The following is a 16,178-nucleotide window of genomic DNA, read 5'->3' on the forward strand; positions in this document are numbered from 1 at the left end:
GGCACTTCGTGCGCGGCGGGTCATACAATGTTGACAAAAGAAAATGATGGACCATAGGCAGATAACTGAAATATAGAGTATTCATATTACTTAACAGTTGAATAAAACAGTTCGGTTTCATACTTATTTCATATTTACAAAAGACTCGCTTCAGCAGGTTTGAGTTAGCTTTTTGGATCGAACTCTAGGAATTATGGCTCTCCAAGTTCAGTAGTAATCTTTGAGATTATCTTCATTCGTTCCTGTTGTTGGCTTTTCGCTTTCCATTGCCCTGCGTCCCTGAAAAGATTAAATAATAATCGACTATATTTTTGGGATTACTTACAGACGTATCCACACGTCAAGAGAACCAAAATGCAAGCCTAACACCAGATACTTAAAATGAATTTTAAGCTTGTAGTTGTACAAATCACCAACCAAGTAGGGTTACGGTATTCAATTGAAATAATTTTGTTTGATACCTTCTGTCTTTAGAATTAATTTCTCTTCTCATCGCTCTTCTGATCTCCTTCTGCAATAAAGAAATTGAGAATAATATCGTGACAAGAATAAGGGGCCATCATTATGACGGTCCGCCGAAATCGCAACATTTTCAGACCACCCGGCCCTCCATCCCCCTGTCCGGGTATGTCTTGTCATACGTTGTTATTGTATGACCCGCCGCGCACGAGTGCACGGCTCCCCTTGTATCGTAGAATCTCTACACCATATTAATATAGTGAACAAACCATATAAAAAGTGAAAAGACCGTGTGGGTCACGACGTGCCCTACAAATAATCTAAGACAAGCTAGCGCGCTCTAGCTGTCTTAGGATAGGCAAATTTCTAATACAGCTAGAAAATGAGGGGGTTGATGCGCGCTAGCTGTCGTAGGTAGCTGTCTTAAAAAATGTGCTAGCTACGCCAGTAGCCATGACAGGTTTAACCCCCATTATAATGAGGGTTATAAATTTAGCGACGCGCAAATAAAGCACGTACTTGTTGTCAATATCACGTTTACTTATAAAATACAGGTCGGTTTCGCGCGCAGAGAATTAATCCGCAATTTTGGCTAGTTTTCGAAAAAACTTTGTCAATTTTTTAAGGCCCGATCCGATATCCTTTATTTTGTTTATAAACTGAGTTGAATTTGCTTAGGTATGGATAGGTGGCATATGAACTACCTTTTCCAGCAGTTTTGAATGATCTAGGTCTCTTTGCCTAACTGGACTAGCGCCTAAATCCATGAAATAGTCCATAAGCCAGATAGTTCAGGCGACCGTTTTGGGGTTACTTATACTTTAAAATTGAAGTTTAACAGCCAACAGTCCACCTTTAGACGGCTTGGCCTAACTGGACGACGGGCGGCTACAGTGTGATGAGACCCGTTACGTGCACCGTTTTACTCCCATGAGCTGACAAAGCATGGCTATTATGAGCCGATGACGTGCTTCGACGAGGTAAGTGGCCATGCTGACGTGATCCATGCCTCTATCTCTCACAATAAAGAGCTCGTTAGCTCACAACATAACAAGGGCATCAGATGTTTTCAGGGGGATCACCAATATTTCTGGACGGCTGGCGCTGGATCCAAAAGGACCCTTTCTCAACGGTATATACATTATTATAAGATGTACTTGACTAATTTAATTGGGTCCATGTCATCGAGCTAGGATCTAGGCATGCCCTGTCAGCTCATGTTAAGAGACTACAGGCACTGACGGGTCCACATCACTCATGCAGTTAAGGCCAGGTGACCCAAGTACGACTATCGGCCTAAAATCTGCCCTAAGTAGGAATAGGCCAACCGTCCGTTTGTTCAGTATATATTACTTGTTAGGCATTTAGTCAAGTTAGGCCATATTAGTCAAGTTAGGCCAAGCGTCAGTTAAGCCAACAGACCCGGTTTCCCTCTCAACCATTGCAGATCGAATTACAAGTCAGCCCTGGCATACCTATTTGCCTCAAATTTCTGTCCCAAATTTGTCTCAATGTGCCAAAATCCGGGATTCATGAGTGCGGCAAAATTGCGACAGAAAGTGGCCGCCAGTCACGTTGAAATAGTTACACGGTTTCAAATACCTGACTGCATGAATTATTATAAAACTTTCTAAAAAACAGACAAGATTTGCCAACAAATCTGGAGGTAATTACTGATATCAATATTAAACAGGTTTTGAAAATTAAATTTTGATGCAAATAAAGCAAGCATATATTAGTACAAAAACAAACAATGTTACATGCATAATATCAAACTTATTTTCGAATAGTTATAATAGCATTCAAATATTATGGTCTCAATATAACATAAATAGTAATGTCAATTATATATAATAAAATGTTCAACACCAATCAAACTAACAAGCCTTAAGGGGGCATACACTAAAACAGTGGTTTGTGCCGTCCAGACCAAATGACCTCATAGGCAGTTCAGTGACCTTCTAGCGCACGGTTTCCACACCAAAAAAAAATTATTTTGAGAATTCCCATTTTTGTAATCGAGCATTTCCTGGTTGAGAGTGCAATTTTCGGAAAACATTATTTTGTGGTTGAGACGCTTTAAGTAAATAATTTCTTGCGGTATCGGGTTGAAATTTTGCTCGCCGTTTATTCACATCTATTTCAAGGTGTGTGTAAAATCTTGATATCGTATCTAAAAAGGCTGGTGTGTTATGAATTTTTAAAGTCAAAAAGCTAAAATTGTCCTTTTCAGGCTTATTTTAACAAAAAGACAGTCAGGTAAGATCGGATTGATTTGATGCTTGACATCAAATTGTTCGCTGAATTCTGGCGCAGTTTTTGATGCCCTCAAAAATGTTTTTACTCATTCAGCTTCAGATCTATTGGACCTCAAAGCCAAACAACAAATTTAGGCACATTTTTCGGTTTTAATATTTACTGATTTTTCTAAAATTTTGATAGGAATATGCTAGTGACTTTTTGAAGGGTGCAAAATAACCGCAATTCAACTAGCACATTTATATATGAGTTATGAACAACAAAACATCCTAAAATGCTTCCCTTTGAAGTTATGGTAGAAAATGTGATTTTTTGGCTTTGCAGATAAAAAATCACATTTTCTCCCTTAACTTCAAAGGGAAGCATTTTAGGATGTTTTGTTGTTCATAACTCATATATAAATGTGCTAGTTGAATTGCGGTTATTTTGCACCCTTCAAAAAGTCACTAGCATATTCCTATCAAAATTTTAGAAAAATCAGTAAATATTAAAACCGAAAAATGTGCCTAAATTTGTTGTTTGGCTTTGAGGTCCAATAGATCTGAAGCTGAATGAGTAAAAACATTTTTGAGGGCATCAAAAACTGCGCCAGAATTCAGCGAACAATTTGATGTCAAGCATCAAATCAATCCGATCTTACCTGACTGTCTTTTTGTTAAAATAAGCCTGAAAAGGACAATTTTAGCTTTTTGACTTTAAAAATTCATAACACACCAGCCTTTTTAGATACGATATCAAGATTTTACACACACCTTGAAATAGATGTGAATAAAGGGCGAGCAAAATTTCAACCCGATACCGCAAGAAATTATTTACTTATAGCGTCTCAACCACAAAATAATGTTTTCCGAAAATTGCACTCTCAACCAGGAAATGCTCGATTACAAAAATGGGAATTCTCAAAATAATTTTTTTTTGGTGTGGAAACCGTGCGCTAGAAGGTCACTGAACTGCCTATGAGGTCATTTGGTCTGGACAGATTTGGTGTATGCCCCCTTAAGACATTGTAAATTAAATCAGCCAAATAAGTTGTTATTCTCCAAGAAACTAATAAAATAACTAAGCATAGCATATCAGATAGGATTCTAGACATTAAGATTCGGAGCACCTGCGGTAGTTACAGGCATGTGCGGAATAATTCGTGTTTGCTTGAAAAAGTAGATCAAAGGAGTGTTACCCTTAAAGTCCAACTCATTGGGAGAAAGTCCATGATCCAATAAATAATTCATGACATCTTTGTTCGGGGCATGGATGATGGATAAATGCAGCAGAGAACGTCCCTGGTCATCCCTCTGGTTGATGTCAAATAGCCCATCATATTCCATAAGTGTCTTCAAAGCTATGATGTTTTCATATTTCACGGAACAATCTAAAAGTGACTCACCCTTCTTGTCTACATGTAAAAACATGGCCTCAGCTTTCTCTGCATCCATGGTGTTTTTGATGAAGTCGAATATGAAACTGAACGCACTGTCGCTGACATCACCTGCCTTCTTCTGTACGCTAAAGAACAAAGGAGTATCTCCTCGCTTTGATTGGATGGTCACATCTGCTCCAGCCTCCAGTAATCGCCTAACTTTGTACACATCACCTCTTTGAGCAGCTAAATGAAGGGGAGTCCATCCGTGCATATTGAGTGCACTTACAGCTATACCAGGAACTTGCAACAGGGTCTCCATCATCAGGTGTCTCTCTGATAAACATGCCTGGTGAAGTATTGTCTCCAGCAATACACAACACTTTGCATTTACATCTGCACCTAATTTAATCAGAGTTTCCACAGAGATGAGGTCACTGTTTGCTCCAGCTAGGAACAGGGCGGTTTCCCCATATGAGTTTGGAGCGTTGACATCAAATCCTGAAACATTTAGTATTTGAAACAATCGAGTTGAAGACTAGCAGAAGTTCAGTATACAAGATGCTCGAATTATCAAACTGCTTAAATAACTACACTCAAATCATTAATAACATTATCTTGCTATTAATGAGAATCAATATCACATGACAGAGTAACATACGTACCTAGCTTGACAAGCTGCTGGATAATGGAGGTAAGAATTGGTAGCCCATCATGCCGTGGTTTCCGTCTATAGGCAACAGCAGATAAACATATGTAGTTGTGGAGAGCATTGTTGTCGTTTGGTGCTACCACTTTCAGCCATTGTTGAACTATAGGCTGGTAGATGCAGATGATTAATCATAGAATTACTTGAATGAACAAAATTTATTAACCATTTGACTTCATAAATACTGTTTTATTCCTTCTTGGCTTTATAGTCAGCAAAATACAAGTTTTCATCTGGTACATACCTTGCTGATATTTTCAAGGGCTTTATTTATCAAGAATTCGATAACTGATCTCTGCCTGAGAAAGATTGGAATTATTTTCTTGATGAGCAAATTAATTAATGCTTTTAATATTATGTTAAATTATCATGACTTGCTATTTCTGTTACCAAAATACTTGATCTATGTGACTATTCATATTCGATTTGTGTTACTGATATAAAAATACAATATAAGACAATTAAGTTGAAATTCATACTGTTCCATCAATTGTTTAAACCAATAAATAGCGAGTCAGTTGAAAAAAATTCAAGTCATTGGGCAAAAAATTATTGATATTCAAATTTCATTTAAACCTGTAATAGCATGCCATCATCAAATAAGTCTCTTTATCTTCAAATATTTGAAGCCATCCATCCCCTTCAAATGTTGTCTTCAAAAAAGGTAGTTCTCCATCACGTATTCTATCGCGTGCTAAAAGGTATTGCTGTTCTTCTAAAGAATGCGCCATAAGATATCATGTATCCTAGCGATGATGATATTTTAGAGGAAAATGAGTTTAACATCATTGTTGCATGAATAATACATTTGATAAGGATTGTTGATTTTTTTCTAAAGGTATTGCAAAAGTGAGGAAAATATTGGAATTTGCTTCAGTTAGAGATATGCTCAAAAGTTGCTTTTTTATGACTAACAATCTTATATCCCAGGGCTTTGCTATAAGTGCAGCGAATTTTCTTGGCTAAGACAGGCTAATTTGTATTAACAAGCTGTTTAATCATAATTAAGTTTGGTATTTCTTTTGGTATATCTGAACCAGTAACTATTTTAAGGCCTGTTCGAAATCAAGGTTAAGTTAACAGTCGAGTCATTCTAACAGATGGGAACACTGACTCAAGCAATTGTAATCTCATCGCTTGACTACTGCAATGCACTTTACTATGGTTGTAGTCAAGCCTCAATTACGCAGCTGCAAAACATTCAGAACCGAGCATGCCGTCTGGTTTTTGGATTAAAGAAGAGAGACTCAGTCGAGGAGAAGCTCAAATCCCTTCATTGGCTCAAGGTGAAGGAGAGGATTGAGTTTAAGTTATGCTTACTGATTTTCAAAGCAGTCAATGGTGTTGCTCCTGCATATCTGTGTGATCTAGTAACATTTGTTAGTTCGAGTAGCAGAAGAACTTCCTCCTTACACCTACCCGTCCGATCTACAAGATCACACCCAAGAGCGTTTCAGACTGTTGCTCCGAAAATCTGGAACCAACTACCAATTGAAATTAAGACTTGTTCCGATGTTGATCTGTTCAAAACATTATTAAAAACTCACCTGTTTAAGAAAAGTTATGGCATGAGTGATTAATTGACAATATAATAACTTTATGTTATTTGCTTAAACTGTTTAGGATGCAACCTAATGTCATGATCTTTTTGAACTTATTAGCAATTAGACTGTTAGCTCGCTTCACAAGCATGTCATCTTCGTTCCAAAACTTTTTATGTCCTATGCATACACTCCTTGATAGTTATCTTGATCTAGTATCTTTGTTTCACACAAAAGAGCATAAGTTTTGTGGTTTATCCACTGGGCTTAGAGTTTGTGTTTAAGCTACCAAATTTTAAATTTTATTATTATTTATTATTAAATTAATTTCTAATAATCTTTATCCAGTATCTGTGGATGAAGCAAATTTCATGGTCCCATATCCACATAATTAAAAATTTCCTCCCAAACCCATTTTCAGACCCTTCTGTTTCCCGCTTGCTTCGCTTGCTGTGGCCCAAGCCAACAGGGGCGTGCACAGGATTTTTAAAAGGGGTGGGCGAGGAGTTGGTTCCGGCTCCGAGGCTACTGCGGCAGGGGCTCAGAAGCGCAGCCCCCGGAAAATTTTAACTGGATTATATGCTTTAAAACCAATACGATATCAATACAGAAGGTTCAAAACAGTTGATTAGACACAAGTGGTTATAAGTAATATTTGAAGGGCGCAGGGGGCGCAGCCCCTGAAAATTTTTAACTGCATTATATGCTAAACCAATAGGATATCAATACAGAAAGTTCAAAACAGTTGATTAGACACTCGGTAATATTTTGGATTCAAAACATTGGACAAATTAAAATTAAAGATGGCACGAATTTTAAGTCATTTAGAGAGGAAAAATTTCCTCTCGATACCCAATGATTGAACTGCTCTTTGGGGACTGCAATTGTTCATTATCGTAATAAATTATCCGAGTCTAAGATTCACTAGACCTAAAGGACACCAAAAACTTGACATCCAATATTTTATAAGAGACAGTGAAACAAATTTTAGTGAAACAAATTTAAAATTTTATCCTTTATTTTACAATCATAATATAATAATATTTATAAGCCTCCGTTTTGAAAGTTTTAAATTTTAATATATTCACATTTCTATTTAAAATTCAATTTAATGTATAAGTCAATAACTGGCCGCCAAAGCCGCGCATTCTTAAAAACATGATTAAATTGTTTATGATTATACGACAAATAGAAATAAATTTAAAATTATCCGTGGTTTTTTTTTAAATAAATTATAATCTTACCTAAATCCAAAGCCAGCTTTGTAAAATTTACTTTTAGATCAAAATATATCGTCAATTCTAAATATTTACAATGCAACATTTCATTAATTTACACACAAGCGTACTCCAGCCCCTGCACGCATCCGTTCTTATGCGGCGCGGCTCAGGCCGCGCACGCACGTATTATTATATACTTTTTGCTTTCTAATAAATATCGTGTCAATGTGTACGTCTAAATGTTCATGCTTTGTGTAAACCGAATCCAATTGAGATTAGTGACAAGGATAAGGACCCAAGTGCCTGTACGGCTTTTTCGACCCCTGTGGACCACTACTCTTGAAGTCGCTCTACAACTATTGAACATTTATAACTGTTATATAATATATAACGACATTTGACAATTATTATCATTAATCTATAATCTAGCTGTCTTGCTGAGGGGGAGGAGTAAACGCTTCACAAACTAAAGTGCTTACAACATACAAAATTTAAAACCATCAACACGGTTATAGTTCATATCAAGGGCCAATTTGGTATACCTCTATTTCGTTGTAATATCTAGTATATCTTCACATCTTAATACTGTAATGAAATACAATAGGATACATGTTTCGAGAAAGAAAGGTTGGTCCGATTATTAACAAAAGTAAACAAAAGTCCATCAGGGACTCCACGGAGTCGAAAAAGGTACACGGCTGCTGTCTGGTGCTGCTAGGCATTTATTGATCAAGATGTTTTATTGTATTGGTTTTTGATGATTCTATTGTTCGTGACTAATCAAGTTCTAGGTGGGGGTATAAAGTGCTGCTTAAGATACTTCGTCATCTCATGTCCAGTATAATGAATAAGATAGTAAACAATATAGTTTCAGTAGTTGACCCATACAGTTAAGTCCGTCATAACTCACAATTGTTTAGTCATCTGTCAATTGTCAAAGTCGTTGTGTGTTTAGTCGCTGAGTTAGCAGTAAGATAAGTTGTTGCGCGCGCGCGTTTAATCCCGTCGACGTGAGATGTGACAATGAAAACGCTACAGAATTATTGTTTTCGCGCGTTACGTAGAATTTACTAGTGTGTAATACTGGTTAACACTGGGTGTACACTGAGTGTAAGTCGCTAAGTTTCAAATACGAGCCGAATATTTCTAATTTTGAGTGTATCGTGAGCATGTTTTACAGTGCAATTGTTCGGTACTAGTGTGTTTGTGTGTATATATAAATATATCATCTGTGGAGTATGGTGTGTGGACTGTGGTAAATAATGTGTTTAGTTGGAGTGCAGTGGTTGCATGTATGAGGAAAGATAAGTGGTTATTTTAGTAACTCACATTAATCAAAACTTGAGCTTATTCGTGGCAAAATTAAGCTCACACCAATCAAGTGTATCATGCTTGAATTGCAATTCTTGTAGACACTATACCGATATTCAAACATAACGGTATCCAAAATCTCTTCAAAACCACTGTTACCTCAAACTCTACAAGATACTGAAATTGTGTGCTCCAATATCCCTACAAAAGGGATACACATTTTTTATCATATTTTACCTTTAAGTTATTATATTCATAGACATGTCTGAGTGGTTATGTTTTGTTGTTTCACACACACTCATTCCCTTAGCATGTAAATACAACAAGGATGTAAATAGAGAGGATTCAGGTGAACGGAACGAGAGCTAACCCTGAAGGGCAGGTAGTGTAATGTTTAGCTTATTTTGGTTTCTTTGTAGTAGTTTCAGTTTCTTTGTAGCAGTTCCTTTAGTCCTAGGTTTGTAGTTTTGGGTTACTACTTTCTAACATACTTTCTTATATTTACAGGGTTGTTTTTAGTTCTAGTGAGTGTCTGCTGCTGTAAGAGTGAAAGCCAGACAAGTCAAGTTCCAGAGTGTGTGTGTGTGTCACGGGGACCACACAGAAGAACCTAAAGAGAAGATCTAGTGTTTGTGAGTAAGGGAATATCACAACACGTTCACATCACTTCTGTAGTACAGACAGATCCGTCTGAAAAAATCGATCTGTCGACACACAAAGCTTACAAAGGATTTTTGACGTTTTTGAGTCCTAATAGATGTCCTTTATGGCTGACCAACTTTTCCAAACTTTTCCACGTGTCTTAAGGCCACTTTTTGCCACTTTACCACTTTTTACCACCTTTCTTGTTTGTCGAATATCTTTAGTTGTGAACATCGTAAAAGGTTGCGGATCAATCGAGTGTGTTCATATTACCATGAAGAAAAACTTTTGTTCTAACAATTTTTACGTCAGATAATCATTTAATTGGATAATTATCAATTAGCTAATTAGCAAAATTCTAAAAATTTTTTATTGGCTCAAAATGATCGGAATAGCTTAAAACACGGAGAAAAGTAGTTTTTAGAAAAACTTTAAAAATTTTTCACTTACATTTTTTTTCGAGACTTGGAAAAATTTCGAAAATTCAAAAAAAAAATTTCCGCCAAAAGTGATCAAATCGCATGAAACGGGGAGAAAAATGCTTTTCAAAAAAACTTAGTGAATTTTTCGTTTCAAGAATACTTAAATCACCAATATTTGTAGTTGGAGTTCATTAAATCGCGGCAGATTTTAGTAATCAGGAATTACTAAGTGGAAAGGTATGAAACTGAAAAACGTTAACCATACGATAAAAGAGTTTCATAACTAATTACAATACAGCCTTATCGATTTTCACAGAAACTGCACCAATGGCACAGTCAAGAACGAAAGACGAAACGATAGCCTGCTGTACTATCATTTTAATGATTTCAATGATGAATCAGTGGGGTTAAGATAATCACATTTGTAATAAATAAAACCTCTCTGTACCGTCAATTGTGCTAATCTAAACCGGCCTACCTGGATTACCAGACCTCTTCTTTTCCTCAACAATCAAACCAAGTTGTTCATATAGTATTTGGTGGGCGATGTAAGTACTTATCGAGCTGTATTCAATCACAATACGACACAATACGTGTATATTATATGGCTCTTAATGAGGTTTATGAAACGCTTAATACCGTGAGAAACCCGGTATAGAGACGTTTTACAGTTTATCACGAAAACGTATACTTGGCCTCATGGCTCATTTACAGTTCGAAGAAGGCAAGAACAGACCAGGGAAACTAAGGAATAGCCATATCCAGGAAGCAAGTGTAAATACACCTTCCAACATCTACTGTGACTTGTTTTATATTACCAGACCTCTTCTTTTCCTCTACAATCAAGCCAAGTTGTTCATATCGCATTTGGTGGGCGATGTAAGTACATATCGAGCTGTATTCAATCACAATACGACACAATGCAATACGTGTATATTATATTATGGCCCTTAATGAGGTATATGAAACGTTCTATACCGTACACTTCTCGTTTCTCCCGTGAGAGGCCTGGTATGGAGAGGTTTTACAGTTTATCACGAAAACGTCTACTTGGCCTCATGACTCTTTGACAGCTCAAAGAAGGCAAGAAAAGACCAGAAAGCTTAAAATGTCAACTCGCTCTTTTCAATGCTCTTCGATCTGTCCCACATTAATCCCGAGCTGATCATCATGGGCCCCGAATATCCTGCGGGAAGAACCTGTATTTTTACTTCACGACGTCCGGATTTCAAATCAACATCCTCAATAACATTAACAATCCTTCCTGATCAGGATCTGTCTCTATTAGCAATTTCCAAAATATCCTGACTCTCGTGGAACATTTTACTGAATGAATTATTACCGGTTCTTTACTACCCCTTGCCCGACGCTCATATCTAAATCTTATCCTTGCCCGTATGTTACCCTTGTTGATTTTACTTTTAACCGACCCTGACATATGGGGGTGATTTTATACCGCATAGCAAATGAAGCGGTATGCAGTACAATACAAAACAAGTCACAGTAGGTGTTGGAAGGTGTATTTACACTTGCTTCCTGGATATGGCTGTTCCTTAGTTTCCCTGGTCTGTTCTTGCCTTCTTCGAACTGTAAATGAGCCATGAGGCCAAGTATACGTTTTCGTGATAAACTGTAAAACGTCTCTATACCGGGTTTCTCACGGTATTAAGCGTTTCATAAACCTCATTAAGAGCCATATAATATACACGTATTGTGTCGTATTGTGATTGAATACAGCTCGATAAGTACTTACATCGCCCACCAAATACTATATGAACAACTTGGTTTGATTGTTGAGGAAAAGAAGAGGTCTGGTAATCCAGGTAGGCCGGTTTAGATTAGCACAATTGACGGTACAGAGAGGTTTTATTTATTACAAATGTGATTATCTTAACCCCACTGATTCATCATTGAAATCATTAAAATGATAGTACAGCAGGCTATCGTTTCGTCTTTCGTTCTTGACTGTGCCATTGGTGCAGTTTCTGTGAAAATCGATAAGGCTGTATTGTAATTAGTTATGAAACTCTTTTATCGTATGGTTAACGTTTTTCAGTTTCATACCTTTCCACTTAGTAATTCCTGATTACTAAAATCTGCCGCGATTTAATGAACTCCAACTACAAATATTGGTGATTTAAGTATTCTTGAAACGAAAAATTCACTAAGTTTTTTTGAAAAGCATTTTTCTCCCCGTTTCATGCGATTTGATCACTTTTGGCGGAAATTTTTTTTTTGAATTTTCGAAATTTTTCCAAGTCTCGAAAAAAAATGTAAGTGAAAAATTTTTAAAGTTTTTCTAAAAACTACTTTTCTCCGTGTTTTAAGCTATTCCGATCATTTTGAGCCAATAAAAAATTTTTAGAATTTTGCTAATTAGCTAATTGATAATTATCCAATTAAATGATTATCTGACGTAAAAATTGTTAGAACAAAAGTTTTTCTTCATGGTAATATGAACACACTCGATTGATCCGCAACCTTTTACGATGTTCACAACTAAAGATATTCGACAAACAAGAAAGGTGGTAAAAAGTGGTAAAGTGGCAAAAAGTGGCCTTAAGACACGTGGAAAAGTTTGGAAAAGTTGGTCAGCCATAAGGGACATCTATTAGGACTCAAAAACGTCAAAAATCCTTTGTAAGCTTTGTGTGTCGGCAGATCGATTTTTTCAGACGGATCTGTCTGTACTACTGGGGAAGTGATAGAAGATTTAGTTTCTAAGAAGTTAGAAGAAGTTAGAAGAAGTAGTTTATAAGAAGTTTGAACTGTTATTAAGAAGGATTTACAGTTTTGGGAAGATTTGTTTGTAATCACATTACCACACCACTCACGAGGTTAAGTGAGTGAGAGTTGTGTTTGAGGTCTGTGTAGAGTGACGTGCAGTGATAGTGAGTGCAGCGTTAGTGTGCTAACCCATTACCCATTTGTTAACAATTCATTTACTAACCTATTTAACCAATTGTTACCAATTTAGTTACTAACCCAAATTACAACTTGTTTTACTTTGTCTCCCGTGATTGATCAGAAATACACAATTAACATTTTTGACAAGGAAGCTTTTCCTACTAATTTGTTAGCCTGACCCACCTGATGCAGCCAAAATTTCGAACCTTAAAATGCAGGCTGAGTGTGATTTGTCATGATTCTGTTGTGTTTGCGAGGAAATTTTAAAAGTACACTGTTAGTAATTATTATAGCCATGCCCTACTTGATTGAACCACAAATATTTTGCCTGCAAAACTTGTATCTTCAAAAAATAATAACTTGCTGGATCGACACATTTCAATTTAATCTTAGTCAAGTGTTTCCAAGTCTTTTTATTTTATGATTTTAACTTTATGGTTAGTAAGGGCACACACACACACACACACACACACACACACACACACACACACACACACACACACACACACACACACACACACACACACACACACACACACACACACACACACACACACACACACACACACACACACACACACACACACACACACACACACACACACACACACACACACACACACACACACACACACACACACACACACACACACACACACACACACACACACACACACACACACACACACACACACACACACACACACACACACACACACACACACACACACACACACACACACACACACACACACACACACACACACACACACACACACACACACACACACACACACACACACACACACACACACACACACACACACACACACACACACACACACACACACACACACACACACACACACACACACACACACACACACACACACACACACACACACACACACACACACACACACACACACACACACACACACACACACACACACACACACACACACACACACACACACACACACACACACACACACTACATGATGCTTAGCTAATTCGAACAATACAAGCAGCTTGTATCACGCGGTGACCCCCACTGTCGCTTCACTATAGTGGGTGTCATCCGAATTGCGAGATTCGCGAGAAATCTCAGGTGCAACTGTACGAGAAGAACTCGCGTGCGCGAGTTGATAGATTCAATACTTAATTGTTACCGCGTGCACGGTAGAGTCACATTTAGAAGGTTCTAGACTATTTGACGTTGTATGTTGACTTCTTCGATGATGTGATCACAATTAACAGAAAAGCTTAACCCTCAACTATTCACAATTTTTGAACTTGCAACTCTCTCTCTATCTTATTCTTACTTGCTTACTTGGGGACCCCGGGCTTTAGTGTCTGAACACTTTAGTCCCGGTATTGAATTTGAGACAGGAAAGCATTTTACAAATTAGAATTAGAATTAGAGTCAAATTTAAACAGCAATATAATAGAAATAAATTAAAAATGCTTCGATCTGCTGTGCAGGACATCAAAATTAGCATTTTAATCAGAAAACATAATCCAAATTAAATCAGTAATGCCATAATTTTAGTCACAATCAACAATATTTACAGAATGGACCACATATAATTAAATCTTGTACAATTGGTATCCTGGAGATGATAGATAACACAACTAAAATTCATCTGCATCATAAATTAACGAAAATATGCCTCAGTGCTTCAAAGAACTAAATTTTGTAGTAGTTTTAAAGTAAATATTTGGTTCCATATCAGCTAGGTATAAACTATTAAAGTTCATGCAACATCTTAGAAATACAATATTTTATTTTATCCGTAATCTGAGCCATATTACAGGATCATACAGTGGTAATAAGATCTTTACACCAAACACTGTGCAAACAAATACTAAAGCGCGTAGATGATGTAGGTATTGCACTATTCTGATGTTATCCTCTGAAGCAGGAGGAAGCAGGGGAAAGCAGTGAGAAAGCAGTGAGATAGCAGTGTACTCTTCGAACAAGAAGATGCAAAATCCCCGTTGAATTGAGAGGTACAGTTTTTGCGTTGACTCCTCGAACCGTCACTGAGGGAAAGAAAATATGATAAATCTGAAAAAAGACAAAAAAAGAAAGACAAGGTTGTTCTACTCACTGGTACTAACTATTTCATCAACACAGTAAACTCTTACAGTGTCACAAAAGACATCGAAGAATTTGTTGAAACATTGTGGGCAGAATTTAATATCGCAAAAATAAGTATTTCAAACATTCTGCCTAGAGCTGTTACAAGTAAGAATAATATAATCCAGGGACTGAATCGATACTCGGAAAATGTGTGTTATAAGCATATAAGCTATCGTACATAAACACAGAACACGAGAATAAATAAGGAATTGTCAGGCTTGGTAAGCATCTCAAATACATAACTCACTTGTGCTAAACTTCATTAAATTTTATAATCCAAGGTTATTAACATGAATCATATATATTACTATTTCATCTTGTTTACAATGTTAGATCAGCCCAAATTTCTAATTCATTGTAATTGCTCAACGTTTTTATATCTCTCAAGCTATATTTGGTGGCAAGAGATAATTTATAATCGCAGGGAATAGTGTTCGTGAATCTATAACGTCTCCCATTCCAATGACCATAGTGCGTGATGAAAATCACATCCTTTACGAGGTGCATTTCAGTGAAAATAAGCAATAAGAAATAAAGAATGTAATTACAAATTTTCACAATGTATAAAATCCTCGTTTATCTTGGATGTAATTAATAGTGTCTCATCATATAATGAAATAAACATTAGCTTTGGCTATTTCTACACTCCAGTTCTGTGAAAAAATAATAAACTGTTTCAGAGTATTTGCTAGGATAGCGGGGTCGCCTGTGTGTACGTGCATTTCTGACCAAACCAAGCAATTCACAAAGATTCTATTTAAATTTCATTAAAAGAAGAATAGAACTGTATGTCTCTCTTACTTGCAACCCTACTACAATCAAGCTGTTGTCCATTTAATCTAAAATGGTTCTATACTTCTCCAAAATGATTACTCGCATATAATTGTTCATATTTCTGACGTAATGTCAAAGTGGGTATCTATGTGATTTTCGTAATAATTAAATGGTTACCTTCATGCCCACAGTTCAATGTTTCAACCTACCAATATACCATACTTTATACTCATTAACTTATTATTTGTATACTATAATATGTTTTTGATTCTTAGTCCTTAGAAGGGCACTCTATTTACAGGTTTCGACTTATTTGAATGTCCTGCACAGTGCACAGAGCAACATGGTTGAATAGTGAATACCTGATAAAAAACTGCACCCAAGACTGAAGACGAATGAACTTTGAACGCAAATTTCTGGCTGAAAACAAA

At 36.7% G+C, this 16,178-nt stretch overlaps 1 protein-coding gene across 1 annotated transcript; it reads right to left on the reverse strand.

Moving 5' to 3' along the window:
* Window positions 1-232: 232 nt before the first annotated feature.
* On the reverse strand, window positions 233-11,522 carry LOC134823665 (ankyrin repeat and SOCS box protein 2-like). Its single transcript, XM_063835199.1, has 5 exons — window positions 11,377-11,522; window positions 5,029-5,083; window positions 4,741-4,894; window positions 4,103-4,576; window positions 233-279 (listed from the first exon to the last, which is right to left on the reverse strand). Exons 1-5 carry the CDS (start codon window positions 11,520-11,522, stop codon window positions 233-235), a joined length of 876 nt encoding a protein of 291 aa, XP_063691269.1.
* Window positions 11,523-16,178: the final 4,656 nt, after the last annotated feature.

Source organism: Bolinopsis microptera, chromosome 11, assembly GCF_026151205.1.
Source record: "Bolinopsis microptera isolate Bmic1 chromosome 11, MBARI_Bmic_1.0, whole genome shotgun sequence".
Lineage (NCBI taxonomy): Eukaryota > Metazoa > Ctenophora > Tentaculata > Lobata > Bolinopsidae > Bolinopsis > Bolinopsis microptera.

Bases quoted from the DNA above. Each gene is read 5' to 3' on its own strand.
- LOC134823665 (XM_063835199.1), bottom strand. From the start codon at position 11,522: ATGGCTCATTTACAGTTCGAAGAAGGCAAGAACAGACCAGGGAAACTA. The intron at 4,895-5,028 runs GTATGTACCAGA...TGCATCTACCAG, and splicing joins CCCTTGAAAATATCAGCAAG to CCTATAGTTCAACAATGGCT. The intron at 4,577-4,740 runs GTACGTATGTTA...TAAATGTTTCAG, and splicing joins CCAGCAGCTTGTCAAGCTAG to GATTTGATGTCAACGCTCCA.